We start from the raw sequence: 15,382 nt of genomic DNA on the forward strand, positions 1-15,382 counted from the left end.
ACTTCATCTTCCTCGAGTTTCTCTCGATAGGCTGCCGATAAATTGCTAGGGCTACGAAAAATCGAAGGTATAATTGTTAGTTCCGCGTTGCGATCCAATTAATAATCGGCGGTGAGGAGGCCGTGCGAGGCGGATACGCTCTCCGGACCGGTGCAATCAAGCGGTGCACAGCACGCGTAAGCCGGAAACCGGCTCGATGGCTTCTGGGTATCTATTTAACGACGTTACTGCGTGGCCCGTTGGCAAAAATCGCCACTACCGTTCCTTGTACCTTCTCGTTGCTCGTTTTATTGCCAACTCTTATAATCTCGCCGATAATAATTCTTCGTACAAGTAATTCCCTCTGGCGGTTACCGCGGCAATTCCAGGCTACCCTCGAAGGGGCGAGTCCAGTCGTTGCTTGTCGTTGGTGTTCGCGTCGTGCAGTCCGGTCGTTTAAAGTTTTAAGCGGAACCGTGGCGCGGAGTGTCGAAAAGAGTAGAAAAAACGCGTGGCAGAGAGAAACGAAGGGGGCAGAGGGTGGGAAGAGCAGCGGAGGTGGTTCAGTGGCGTTGTCCCACGGGGCGACCCACCGTTCGACTTCTCCCCGCCTTATATAAACCGGCGATCCAGCACGCTTTGCTGCTCGTTTTGCTCGATTTCGATTGCGCCGGCCCAGAAGAAGCTGCTGAACACGCTGGAACATTGCTCGCAATTTAAATAAATTCACCGTGTCGTCCCCGTGGCTCTGCTCCGACCGTTCCTACCTTTCCTCCTCCTCCCTTTGCTTCTTCCACGCTGCTCTCCTCAGCTTCGTCCAGCGACCACTCTCGATTTTTCGAGTCGCCAGACAAAGTAGAAACGCAGAAACGTGGCGATCCTACGAGGCCAGGTAACGAGCATTCGGCGAACTCGGTGAACGATAAGGAACGCGGCCGAGTCAGGACGACGAATTAAGACTGGTCGGCGATCGCAGTGATTAGAAAGGCAGAGAGGAGCGTTGGATCGACGGAACGCCGCGGCGTGGTCGGCTACGTCACGGCGCGTATCGGGTACGCGGTGAAAATCGTTTGCCACGTCGCGTCGCGTCGATCCGCGTGCCGCGTTCAGCGGATAGAAGATGAGTGAAAGGTTGCCTGGCCGGACCAAGGTCTGTTCAATGTCTCGTGCCGGCTTCACCGGAATAGCCGTAGAAAACGGGTCGTTGCATCGAACCCGGTCGCCAACGAAATTTACCGACTCGATAGCTGCCGATCGGAATTCGCAATTTGAAAGGAAACACCAGTTTACAGATAATTGCAAGGGACAACCGATGGACTAGGCTCGCGTTAAATCTTATTCCCTCCAGTCTCGCGCGTACTTTTTTACATTTATCGCGTTTAAAGCTTCTTCTATTTACACGTTCTTCCACCTTACGCGATCTTCTCTCCACTGTTCTTAACCAATTAACTAGCGTCCGCTTTTCGCTTCCCTTCCTCGTCGCCTTTCAGTGCGCAATTTCCTTTTTCTGCTGTTCTATTTGGCAGAAGCGTAATTGGAGAATTAATGGAGTCTCGGCTTCAGAAAATCAGGCCTCTCCTTTTCCAAGAGTTACTCTGTCTGAACGAAAAACGTTGCTCTATTTTCCGCGAGCTGGCCGATTAATTGGATGCCACGTGGATTCCTCTCGGCGAATTTGTTTTCGCGCCCGATTCCCTATGACGTGCTTCTTCCCTTCTTCCTCCACAACATCGACGAACGCTTCGCTCGGTCGAGAGGGTCCGAGTTTCTCAAGGATAGGCGAGGCTGGTTAATCGCGCGACACAAAGAGACTGTTACGATGTCCTTTGCCTCACTAAATACCAGCGACGATCGCTCGGCCGCGATGCATCTTCCCTTAATAGAATATTATTCATCGGTGAATCGCGCGTGGCGATAGAAAAGCGGCTCTTCGCGCGACTCGTTTCTGCAGCGTCGCTTTTCCAATTTTCTACGCGGCGATCGTTTCCACCGGAAGCGCATGAAACGCGTGGAAGATTGCAGGGAAAAAAGCGGAGGCGCGATATAAGCGGCGGGTTATCGCGACCAGCCGGGAAAAATCCGGCTGGAAAACCTGTCGGCGAGACATCGGATACGGCGGTCATTAATATTAATCGAATAAATCCAGACGCGTTTACGTGGCAGGCAGCCGTTGCGATTTTCACACGACCTCGTCAAGGCGACATCGCGCTTCCTCGCTGCGTTCTCTTAGAAAAATACACAAAGTATATGCGAAATAATGTTCTCTGGAAAGCGTGTCGCTGATTTAACTAACTGACGCGTGACTAGCCGACAGCGGCGATCCTTCGTTCGCTCGTCTGCCCTCGCGAGCCAGCAATTCTAATAAATTCTAATCGTATGAGTTTCAAACGCATAAACCTACAATCGCTCGTAGCAAACGCGATGGGAAAGTTGGAAGTTTCTTTGAAAGTTAGAATAATGGGAACGAAGGAAAAAAAGAAACGCGGATAAAGTTGAATATTATAAAGTGGAATCGTGCGCTTTAATTGCACCAATCGTCCAAGTGACCGGCTCCTGCACGGTACAAGCGATGAATATCGGCGGACCATCTCGCTCATCTCGCACCTCGTTCGCGAAATTCCGAATTGAGAATGTTTAGGCGAATTTGCACGAACCCTGGCATCGTTCGTATCCTTCTCTAGCCGGTGGCCAGGACTCGTGGAACGGAAAACGGCGAACAGGGGAGGAAAGAGACGGGGGAAGAGAGACAAAAGGGGAAGGAGAAGGTGCACCGAGAGCGGGTCGAGCGCGCGCTAGTGTTAGGAATGTGGTACCACTGCTTGTCACAGTCACAAGCGCACGCTGCACGGTACCACCGGTACCTTGTATTATGCGGCTGCGGTTGCATATAAGTGCAGCGCGAGTAGTGGCCCGGTAGGCGTACGACGCCTCGTGCGTTCGTCTATAGTTTATATTGTATATCGAGCGGCTTGCCGAACGCTGGCCACGTAGCCGCTTGCTTACCTGTGCTTGCCTTCGCTTCTGCGCGTCCAACGACCTACGATAATTGGCCCTGGCGTAACAGGTTTCGCAAATCCCCTCCACTTTCTATCGGTTCGAATTTCGGAAAATTCGAAAACTATCTGTTACGATCGAATTTCGCGCGCCTCGCTACTCGTCGGTTCACCTCGCTCGATCGCCAATGGTCAGTCGGCCAGTCAACCGAGACAATCGATGAAGTTGTGTTATTGTCGTTTTATTATCATCATTATTGTTATTATTATTATTATTGCCATTGGCAGGCGATTAAATATGAACGTACGTATCGTCGGAACGTAACGTCTTCCTCGAAGGTGGAAGCGACTCGGTTTGCGAACACGAAGCTCGAGGTGTATGGCGCATAACCGGCATAGTTTCGCCTGGCTGAAATCACGAGGCATAAATTATCGCGCATATCACCGTGGCGATGCAATCGGCGTGCACGTAGGATCGGAAACGCAATTAAAATAAAATCAGGGTCCCGGCCGGTGCGCTCGCTGGCCGCTCGCCGCCAGGGAACTGCGCGTCCAATCGATGCCCCTCCCATTGTTTTCAAAGAGAATTGCTGTAAATCGGAGGATTACCAGGCCGGCCGGAGAGATCGAGACTTTTCCGGCCGGATCGTACGAGTACGAGTAAACGATCGTTTTACGAGCGTAGCCCCGATAACGATCTCCGTGTATCCTTGACTAAATCGTGACTAGAAGCGGAGGGAGTGCGCCGATACAACCTCGATACAAACATTGTTCTCATCGGGATACAAATTGCTCGTATGCCGATGCGGTTCGGCCCGTGGTAGGGGAATAAATAAAATCGAAGGAGAAAGGGAGAGAGAGAGAGAGAGAGCCCGGACAGCCACGTCCTTAAGCAGCCTGTTCCTAGAACAATTGCATCGGCGATTCCAGGATTTTTAACATCCTTCGCTTAATTCCTTCGACGAACTTTCAACTACGTGTGTACGTATGTACATAAATCTATTGTGTACGATGAGATACCAAAGTATTGGAACATGGAAATAAAAAGAGAAACCTTGTTCGTGTTATCAAACATATTCGGATACGCGTAATTATAACATCGCTTGCAGTAAAATAAATACGCTGTACAAGCTGCTTTAGTGAGCTCGATAAGAGAATTATTTAATTAACAATTTGTTCGCAGTGACACATACAACGTGACGGTTAACATAGCAATTTGCAGTAAGAAATGTACGAATTGTGATAAACAGGTGGATATTCAAGCGGAAATATTTCTCTGTTTTCACGTTACGAATAACGTCTCTCATTGTACGGTGCGCGGTATCTCGACCCTTTGTTTAACCCTTTGCACTATTTCAATTTCCTTGCCAGCAACCTTTAAGTGTTTCATCTGAAATTTACTTCAACTAAAAAATAAGACATTTGAACTAAATAGAGGAAAAACATATTCACTTAAATACCAGTTTTATTTACACTATTGTCGTATTTTGTTAAGTATAACAATTTCCAGGATACGATCCTGCTTTTCTAGGACATCTATCGATTTGCACGTGAAAGAATGTGCAGTGGGACTCGACAAAGGAGCTCCTCAGATAAAAACTGACGTCGAGTGTACACTCGACATGGAGTGCAAAGGTTTAAAGTCGTCGGCGAAGCTTCGTTTCGGATTTCTGTAAATAAATCGTACGGCGTATCGCGGCGGAGAATTCGGCAATGATAATTCTATCGGCGAGTGAGATCCGGCTGCGATTTCGGGACAACGGCTGCAGCGGTAGCGCGATAACGGGACAAGAGGAAAAGGAAACGAGAGTCGGCTACCGATACCTCGGCGAGAGCCACGCAAGATGCGTCTGTCGGCCGATCGAGCGTTATTAATTAACCCGATAGGCTGATTAACGAGCGGACTCGCGACCGCCGGTGCGCGCACAGTGTACGTCTTTCATCCGGATCGATTCCGCCTTTCGCCGAATCGGCCGGTTTTCGCGGAATCGCTCGACGATCGGGGACACGCGCGCCGCTCCGCAGGAAGTTCGCCGCCCAAGATTTATCGAAGCGCGAGTTTACGACGAGCGAATATAACAGCGGGCGCACAGTACGTACACGTACGCTACCGTGCACAAGCGTCTGGACGCTTATGAATTATGACAAACATACAGAACTGTTGAGAATTTTGCATCTTAATAGCCGAAATAATGGTATAGGAACACTAAACTTACACTTGGAATTAACATGAGAATAATTATAGATTCATTTGACGAACGATTTCTAAGATATTCGTCGATACAAACTTGCACGCGTCTCACCACTTTCTTCCATAGCCGACTGTTAACCCGTCAACCTACGATTTACGTTCGAGAATTTTGAGTCGAAAACGTAAACAAACTCGTCCAGCCTTCGAGCCATTCGCACGACTTGTGTAGTACATACTACGGGCTATGCCCGTAATATTTACGTTTGGCCCCATCATCTGCTACTGCCTATGCCCGTAGTTGTAGGTTAAGGGGTTAACCGACCGAACAGTTTACATTCATCTGTTTTCGAGACGCGCATACTTCCACACACTGATGCTCACATACAAGTATCACTATTACGCACCTAATGCAGTCCAGCACACAAAATTATATCTCAATAAGAACAATAAAAATAATGCCCTATAGCACACAGTACTAAGAACACAAATTGTAGAGTACAAACTAAATATTAATAATTAAGAAAAAAATATCCACGCCACGATCCACGTGCAAATTTTATTTAATCACAAGTCGGTACGTGTACATTGTGTACTTCCATTGTGTTATTCCAGTAAACTGTAAATTGTACATCGAACTACTCTGAATCTTTCGTTAATCACGCGATCTTTGAGGTTCCCTGGATAGTTGTGTATTAAAAGTCGTGCGAATTAAATTTCAACGCGCCTGTAGTTAGGTATTAGGTCGTCGGAAAAGTGTCTTTTCTTCTCAAACGTGTTTTTTACGACGCGTACAAACGTGAAATGTCGCGGCGTTTATCTCAACAGAACAGAATCGATCGTACGTAATTCGACAAAATAATATAAAAGAACAAACGTAGTGCGTCTATTATTTCCTCACAAAACGAAAGAAACTTTCCGGACAACCTTAGGTGTAGATCAGGTACGTTCAGATACTCGTGAAGTATTGCACAAGTGCGCGTGTGATGAAAGGTACATAGAATTAATACACGCGAATTACAAATCTCTATTAGACAGTCGATAGCGATGGATTTGAATGAAATTATTGGATGGAGAGTCGGAGAACTGGATCGCAAGAAAGTTGATGGTTTCCGTCTCTGATCTTATCTCGGGAAAGCGTATACGCTCGGCAGACACTGATAACAACGATCATTCATATTAATTAATATAAATAAAAAAAAAATATGCATGAAAATTGCTTTAAGCGTAATGTTGTGAATTTAGAACAAGCGGAGTATGTTTGAAAAAGTTTCTACACATTTGATCGAGCTACAGCTATTTATCGAATATGAATATGGCACTCGATCGGCGCAGCTAAATTCCTTCCTGCAATTTCAATTTAACGTTCGATCGCAGGTATGGCAAGAGGCGAATAATTAACGTTCTTCCAGCATAAAGCGTTAAAATATCGATCTTACGATTGCATTGCACCAGGTGTCCGAATACTTATGCGCGGTTTGCGTACGTCATAACCGGTACAATATCTCGAGGACTGAATTTATTATCGAACGGAAGAGGATAAATCAGCGTGTGATGAGACGTTTCAAGGTCCGTCACGGTACAGTCTCGTAAGCCAGCATATCCGACGTTAGATACACGACAATTTTCATAATGTTGAGAATGGAAGAAACCTATGGATCTGTCCATTGCATTGTATCGGGTGTCCAAATACAACCGTATGTGCGCGATAGTGTAGATCGATGGAGAGAGTGTGGCGCGCGCGCGTTCACCACGTTGACTCGATTCCGATGATCGGCTATTATGCAAGCGGTTCCGAGAAATCGAGGCTGGAAAGCGAAAGAAGAAGGACACGAGTGGATGGGCGAGTTCGGCGGAGTCGGATACTGGAGCAGGCAACGGTAATAATTGCTCCCGCGCCGTCTGTCACGAGCGATCGATAACTCGCCGGCAATTAACTTTGAAAAATCGTCCCGAGTCACGTACGATCCGGTTTCCTACGGATCACGCCGTTCTCCTCGTCCCTCTGTTTCTCCGTCAACCACGATATTAGATTCTCCTGGACGAACAGTCTCTCGTGCGCGCGGTTCAACAAGCACGCGAGCCCTCGTCGTCTTTCAAAACGTGTTCTTACCATTGTTTGAATTTCGCGCGCGGCGATAGCTGGTCCCGCGGACCATTAACAGCGAATAAACGGTCGTGCGCACCGTTTATCGCGTTATCATCGGTATCGTTGTTGTTATCGCGATCGTCTACACGCGAATAAATAGCGCGCAGCAGTTAGACGAGGTTCCGTGGATCGTTCAGCCGAGAGAACGAGCGACTGCTCAACCGGGACACCCGTGCACGCATTGTTGAGCGATTAGGCGGTTGGAACTGCGTAGGATATTCCCCTCGAGAGACGGCCTTGATCGAATTGGCCGCGAGGAGACTGGTTCCGTGGAATCGCGCGACGCTCTCCGGACCTCGATAGAATAATCGAAAATCCTCGATCTTCGGAGAAATATCGTTGCGAATCTAAGACCAAAAGAGGACACTCTGCTATCGTGTGAACGCGGAAGGGTTGAATGAGATTGGCCTCTTCTCCGCAACATTTCTCGTCTCTCAGCGCTAATTTCTTAGGTGATTCCTTCGAGAGCTCGTGGACGTTCTCGGAAAATTAAGAGCGCAGCAATCGCGAAACATTTGCACCGGGCAGCTTACGCGAGCTTAACTCTAGACGACGCACGCAATTATCGCAGAAAAGCGGAGATAAGAAATACCTGCAGAAAGGTTTCTCGTTGCTTCTGATTTTCTTCCGCGGTCGTTCTGCCTAACGTTGGAATCGGCGTACCGATCAACGGCCCATCGTAACGAGCCGTAACACCCTCGTGTTGTGACGAGGATAAGAGCGACGATAAAATTACAAACGAAGCTTTTGCTTAACGAGTACCCTGACGCGCAAGGGATTTGCAATTCTGAGAATCGTCACTCACGGGGGTAGGAGAGTGGACGATCGAGGCCTAGCGCACACGGTGCCACCGATTGGCTGTGTAATCGGCGTTTCACAGGGTGGTTAGCAGAGTGAGGACGATACCGACGCGATCCGCGAGCCGGGAACCGGTTGCCTTCGAGGAGGCACACAACCGTGGACACTGACGGATATGACATTTCTGAAGTTCGTGGCCATCTACGTTTCTCTTCTCGTTCGTTTTACCCGCAGCTCGTTCGTTGGCCGTGTGCGAGCGCGCGCGCTCTCCTCGCATCCTCGTCCCTTCGACGTCCTCCTTTTATTTCGATTCGATTTTTCTGCCGGTCTTGTTCCCTTATTATCTCGTTTTGCTCGTCTCCGGGCCACGTCAGTTTCTCTCTCTTTCTCCGGCTCTTGCCGCTCGGTGGTTCTCCAGCGTTTCGCGTGCATTTCATTTTGCCCTCCTCCCTGTCCGTTCGCCCGTCCAGAGGGAGGCTCTTCCACCCAGCGCGGCGCGACGGTTCGGTTCGTGCTTTTATTTCCTGTCGACCTTCTTGCCGCCCCTTTTTCCTTCGACCGGAGGACCGCGCGCGGCTCCTCTTTCACGTCCCACGAGTCGTTCTCCCGTCATTCTCCAAATTTCTTTTTATTATTATTTAATTTGTACTTTACAATTTGCCCAGCTGGACATTTGGTAAATTTTTCTAGATTAATTGTTAAGTAAAATGTGCATGGCTACCCCCAGCGGGATACCGTTTGACTATTTTATTTCTTTAGAGAGGTCAGTGGGGTGTTTTCTTTTTAGTCTTCGACTCTCCAAATTGAACGCTCTCGTCTCGAACGAGCAGTTGCAGCAGAACGAGCACCTACCTTGGCCTTAATATTATTTTACCATCGTCCTAATTATTATCACGAATATTCCCTTCCCCTTTGTTCTCTTTGCCTTTCCCCGTGTTCCATCGAATCTCCAACTTTCCCAGACAGCTTTTCCTGATCAATTTGGAAACGGCGCAGCTCGGTGGAACGAGCGGCAGCTTCGCTTTTCTCCCTCGTTTAATAACCATTAGACCGACCAGGCCTCGGACGATTTTCAGACGACTCCACCCCCTCGTGTCGGAGGCCGGCGGGCGCGAAGGTGAAAGGCTGGACGCGGCGAGGGTGTGAAAGATCTAGAGCAGATAGGGGCCTCTATATTGATGAGCTGGCTCTCCGCGTATTGATTGCACGCGGAGGGGCTCCGCCGGGGCCCGGAGCACCCTGCAGACCCCTTTTGCTACGCGCCAGCCCCGATAAGATCCGCCAGATAAGCCATGATTACACACCGCGTCGAGCCACCCCTCTTCCAACGTTTTTCTCTCCTTCCTGCGCCACCCCGCCACCGACTGTGTAAACAGTCTTCCGCGTTCATGGCTGCTTCGTTCTCCTTGTCGTCCAGATAACTCCCAGTTTTCTCTTATATTATTTTATTCGCACGGACAGTTACCCTTACGTTGCATTTCCACGATCTTACGCAGGTTAACGCAAGGTTGATTTTAAAATTCCTACTTCGTGTTATATTTTTTCCGCAATGATGTAATGACTTTTGCAAGGATAACTAAGAGAATAATACAATGAATTTTACTTTGTTTTCTGTGTATTCAAACTGAAAATAATTTCGTATCAAGGCTATTTATACCAACAGCAGTCAAAATGTAAAAGGATCCTGCAATCTGTTTATCGAACCAGTTTTCTACAACTCGCCACACGTTTTTCAAATTTTTACCGCGTATCATTCGATACGACGATATCAGTTATGAGGAAAATTCCGGATCGATCGCTAGATCGCTAGATGTTAACACTGGAAGTACCACAGCAGTCAAAATGAATGAATTTTATAAATTTGTCAACTCTATCTTTTTTAAATTTGTCTCCCTCTTTGTACTACATAACATGGAATTGCTTCTGTAAGAAAGTAATAAATCAATAAATATACAAATATTCTATTATTAGGTATTTTTTAAAGACCACTCATTTTCACTGGTTTTGGTAGAAATAGCTTTGTGTGAACCATCGGTAGTTCTAGCGTTGAAGAGATGCACGCGCACAGACGAGAAACTAATGACGAAGAAACCGTGTTTTGGGAAACTGCCTGTCATGACAGAGTGACTTTTACATCGCGGTTTTTCGAAAAAGTAGGGTTGGAATGCGGTTAAGGTAGAAATTTAATGATAAATTGACGGGAGAAATGGGCCAGCTGCGTTGCGTAATAGTCGTTCGAAACTCGAGATTCCAAATAAACTCGATGTATTAGGTTGTCCGAAAAGTTCCTTTCGTTTTATAAGGAAGTAATACATGCACAACATTTTTATACTATTTTATTGAATTACGTTTGATCCACTTTTGTCTATTGCTACAAAATGGATCATACACAAATCCATAAAATAATATAAAATAAAAAATGTCGTGCATCTGTTATTTCACTTATGAAACGAAAGAAACTTTTCGGACAACCTGGCACTTATTACCCGAGAATAAAGCTTCTTTAATTTATTCGCTATTCGCGAATGACAAATAGCTTGAATTTATTCGTTGTTTGAAATATTCAACCAAATGGGCGATTTATATATTGCCAAGGACATAGGTAAATATAATACATCAAAATTGTTCGTCACTGTAAATAATTTTAGAGGAACAGACGCGTCGGTATCGAGCAGATCGGAGATTGTATCGGCGCAAAACCTAACAGTAAGCGATTACCGCGATGGCCTCGATTGTCCACCTTCGATTCCAGAGATCTTCGAACGTGGAACGAGAATTATCGAGCTGCTTGCGATTACGAGAATTACGCGTACGCACGGATTCCTGCGCCGTTTTGTCGAAGCAAGACAGGCGAAAACGGTTACATTGTGCGGACGACAAAGGGCGAGACGCACCCTGTTTCTCTCGAGGACTCTCGAGACGAGGACGGGGCAGAGACACCGAAGAAAAAGAGGAAAAACAGTTGCGTGGACATTTTATATTCGTGGACACGCGCTCGAGAGACGCATTGTGACGGGGGCACAAAGGGGGTGCAATTTCGACGACGCGTTTTCGCTCAAACAGCTTTCAATCGGTTTTCCATTAGAGCCCTCCCTTCCGCCTGCGTCCACAATGCCTGGACCGGGTCTGCTTTTCGTTCGAAGGTTAAGTGGCCGATGAATGGAAAGCGAGGACGATTTCCAAACGAAACTCGACGCAACCTGACCCTGTGAAGAGCGTGCGACGATCATCGAGGACCTGACAAAAGATATACAATGTTTAACGTAGATTATAGATCATCGATCGCAATAAGGTTCCCAGAAACTCTGCAGACCCAGCGAGATTTAGTACGCTCGATGCCACGCGCGGGTCCTTGCAAAAACGTTCGAGTCGAAAAACATACCTCGAGGAGACAAAGTTGCTGAAAGAGTCGATAACGCGTCGCGTTTTTAACAAGCTATCGAGCGTATGTTTATTTATAAATCGATGCTACAGAGTTGCATAGACCGGTGCTGTCACGTAAAATCCGTAACTGTCGGGACGACGCGACGCCACGACGAGACGAATCCCTTGGTTCTCGTCCGCCGATGGGGAAACAGGTGTAGCGGAGACGGTCTCCGATCCTTTTACGAGACTGTGATCCGGGCTCACAGGTAAGAACACGGGCTCGCATTTCCAATCCCCGGGACGAGGATTATGGGCGGCCGATTTCACGCGATCCCGGCTCGGTTTCTGGCTTCTTGATTCTGGAAGCTTCTCTCGATTCTCCTCCCACGAATCCCACGGCCGGAGAAAAGCTGCAAAGGAATCCCTCTGACCAATTCTGTCATCGAAAGCTTCGTCCCCTGAGTCCACGGATTAACAGTTTATATCAATTTTCGGCTCGTCGATCGTTTCGACATGCGTGAATCGGTAAACGAAACGTTCGTTCGAACAAGTTTGGGGACAAGACCGTTTCTATAATGGAAATTCGCCAGACAGTTCTTATCAGGTTCTTCTAACAGATTCGAATATGTGTCGTGACTTAAGCGTTACGGTTTCAATTGTTTCTTATTCAACGCTCGAATTTATTTCCAATACGAGTAAATTCCACTAGTTACTCAATTACTTGACACGACGGGTCAGATTCGCAGGCTAAAAACACAATACCCAAAGATTAGATAATCATTTATTATTCGACATTTATTGTAGCAATAATTTACTTATAATTCTCAATGAGAATCGATTGTAAACTACTTCCAAATTAAAAGAAATAGAAAAACAAACGAGTAAATGACTGCATGTATTAGTGTACTTGTTACAAGAACAAGCGTCTACCGCGAATGATATTAATTGATTACAATGATTACCACAATGATTATGGTAGCTCGCCATTAACACTAAACTTACCAGGCTGTAACCTTCGCCAAAAATTAAGAAATCGATTAATCAGACGATGGAAGAATTTCATAAAATTGGCTGAACGAAGGAAGCGACAACTTTAAGTTCAAGTTTGAAACTGTTCATTGTGAGGTCTGGTAAGGTTAGTGTTAACCCTGAAAATGAAAAATCTGTTGTAAGATCGGTAAGTTCGGGCACTGGTGTACGCAAGGATTATCGGTGTTTTTTTATTTTTTTATTATTTAATTCGTACTTTAATATTTAATTTGTCCAGCTAGACATTTGGTAAATTTTTCTAACCTAATTGTCAAGTAACACGTGAATGGCTACCCCGGCGGGACACCATCATCGAGTTTGACTATTTTATTTCTACGTTTAGATTAACGCGATTTTCGAAATCTCTTCTGCTTCTCTATTTTTCTTTATTTCTTGTCTTATATGGTTTTTTCTTTATTTAATTTGTACTTTGCAATTTGTCCAACTGGACATTTGGTAAAATTTTCTAACCTAATTGTCAAATAACACGTGGATAGCTACCTCAGCGGGACACCATCTTCGAGTTTGACTATTTTATTTCTACGTTTAGATTAACGCGATTTTCGAAATCTCTTCTGCTTCTCTATTTTTCCTTATTTCTTGACCTATATGGTTTTCTCTTTATTTAATTTGTACTTTGCAATTTGTCCAGCTGGACATTTGGTAAAATTTTCTAACCTAATTGCCAAATAACACGTGGATACCATCCTCATTTGATTATTTTATTTCTTTAATGAGGCCAATGGGGTGTTTTCTCCTTAGTCTTCCTTCTATGACAGTTTATCGGCGTGTGCGTGTTCGATCCTGCCGATCCTCGAAAGCCGAGTCGACCGTGATCCTAGAAGCTCGAATCGAGCTGGAAGACGGCGAACGACTCGGTTGGTTAATGCGTTACAGGTGTGATATCTGTGTGTTTTCTTTTCCAAAACTGTCGCTGCAGAGCGCGGCGAGGCGGGCGGGCACCAGCTGCGCCAACTGCAAGACCGCGACCACCACGCTGTGGCGGAGGAACCAGGCCGGGGAGCCAGTCTGCAACGCGTGCGGCCTCTACTACAAGCTGCACAACGTAAGTAATCGATCATACATTCCCTCCGTATCGACGTTTCCTCCGCTGGATCCCCAGCCGCGACCAACCAACCAACCAACCAACCAACCAACCATCTTTCCATCGGATTCGACGGTTCAGTCCCGCGTTCACCACGCCAAACGCCGTAGCACGCCGATGTATCCCTTTGTCAAACGTCTTTGGAACAAACGGTGCTTGGCTATTATACTTTATTTGCCGACAACTTCCGTTCGGAATCGGAGCGAGCGATCGAAAGCGGAAGATCCGTACCACTCGATACAATGTTTTCGAGAAGGGAGACATCGACAAAAGGGGCCCGGGTATTAAAACGACGGATACGAGATCCGACGAAAGAGAGCGGCCCTTCGATAAACAGCGGAGGCAAAAGGTCGTCCTTTGGCCACCGTCGAAGCCACCGATCGTGAATCGGCCCGTGTAACGTAATATCGGATCGCTATTGTCGCGGCAAGCCTCTCCAGAGTTCTATTGTCGACCCGTGGAACCTAATTCCTCGATCCTCTTTCTGCTGCGAGCCGCGGTGGCCGGATTTTCCTCGCATTCTCCGCCACTTTCTAATCACGCGACGCGTTACATTCCATCTCTTTGTAACTCGTGTCATGCGCCAATCAGTTACTACACCGTGGATTTTTATTAATTGTTTGTTTATTTAACGGGCACAGGGACTTCGATGTCGCGGACGAGCTCACGCGAGTCGAAGCGTAAAACAGCGAGCTCCAATCTTTTAAACTGAGATTTTCATGCGATCTTCATCAGTCTAGTTAGAGTAATGCAATTGAAATGGGCTCTTGCGTCATTTGCTGAACGTTATACACATGTATCAATGATCGTCGCGTAGACGTCTATAAACAGGGCTTGACCTATGACCTATTTTCGAGGAATGTGCTCGCCACGAAGAAACGACAGTATTTCGTGTTACGTGAGCCTTGTCGCTAACAAAATTAAATAAAACAATGATTTCGTTACAGCTTAATTTTGTATTATATTTAACAGCCACACGTGCTCCGTCATATTCGTCATCGCTTACACTTTGCCACGCGCTTTTCAAAGTCTTCAACGAGGTGGCAACAGCCAAGTGGCCGAAAGTTCGGCAATTCTCACGACTCGCTTGCGCACACAAATCGCGTGTTTCTTCGCGTATTACGGTCTCCAGGAAGGAACGTAGGAAGCCGTGGAACGTGGATCTCGAGGGTGGTTTGGTTGTTTCCGAGAGACGCGAGAGAGCGGGTGGCCACTCGAGTCAGCCCTTCCGCTTACGCGACGCGACCCTCTGTTGTGGCAACAATTAGGGTGCTCGGCGGGTCGCCGGACGTGCGAAGAGTGTCGCCAGGATCCCCTCGAGGCGGCGGCGGCGGCGGGGGTGGAGCGTGCTCAACGGCGTGTGACACAGGAAGCAGCGAGGAAGACAAAGGGAGGAGGGAAAAACGGACATCCTGCGCGCAGTTTTTCTCAGCAACTCGACGTATTTCACGCGGCTAGCGATCGCCCTGTGGAGATGTTCGAAAGAACGCGGCCTGGCGTCGATCTATTTAGATCGAACTACGCGTCTCATCGCTCGTTCCAATCCGAGAGATAGCGGCGTTTCCTCACGAATCATCTCTTAGGTGCGACAATTTGGCAAGCTATGGAAATAGAACACGAACAACCATTATTTTTACTGCAAACGCATCGGCTCGGTTTTTCGTACGCGAGCGAAGTGTCGCGAGGTAGAAACTTAACGCTGATATTATAATCGTCGAAATATCTGACCCGCTTCGGAGAACTTTCTGCACGTTCAGTTGAAAAGAGGACGCGAA

The 15,382-nt window shown here is 47.1% G+C and overlaps 1 protein-coding gene across 9 annotated transcripts in view; it reads left to right on the forward strand.

Moving 5' to 3' along the window:
- LOC126925478 (GATA-binding factor C-like) overlaps positions 1–15,382 on the forward strand; it is a 96,438-nt gene that overhangs the window by 64,574 nt on the left and 16,482 nt on the right. For 7 of the 9 annotated variants that reach the window (XM_050741041.1, XM_050741043.1, XM_050741042.1 and 4 more), the window contains one exon: positions 13,431–13,568. In XM_050741041.1, the coding sequence (XP_050596998.1) occupies positions 13,431–13,568 (138 nt within the window). The remainder of the gene's footprint in view (positions 1–13,430; positions 13,569–15,382) is intronic. The other 2 variants (XM_050741045.1, XM_050741047.1) reach the window with 1 other exon arrangement.

Source organism: Bombus affinis, chromosome 16, assembly GCF_024516045.1.
Source record: "Bombus affinis isolate iyBomAffi1 chromosome 16, iyBomAffi1.2, whole genome shotgun sequence".
NCBI classification, from domain to species: Eukaryota; Metazoa; Arthropoda; class Insecta; order Hymenoptera; family Apidae; genus Bombus; species Bombus affinis.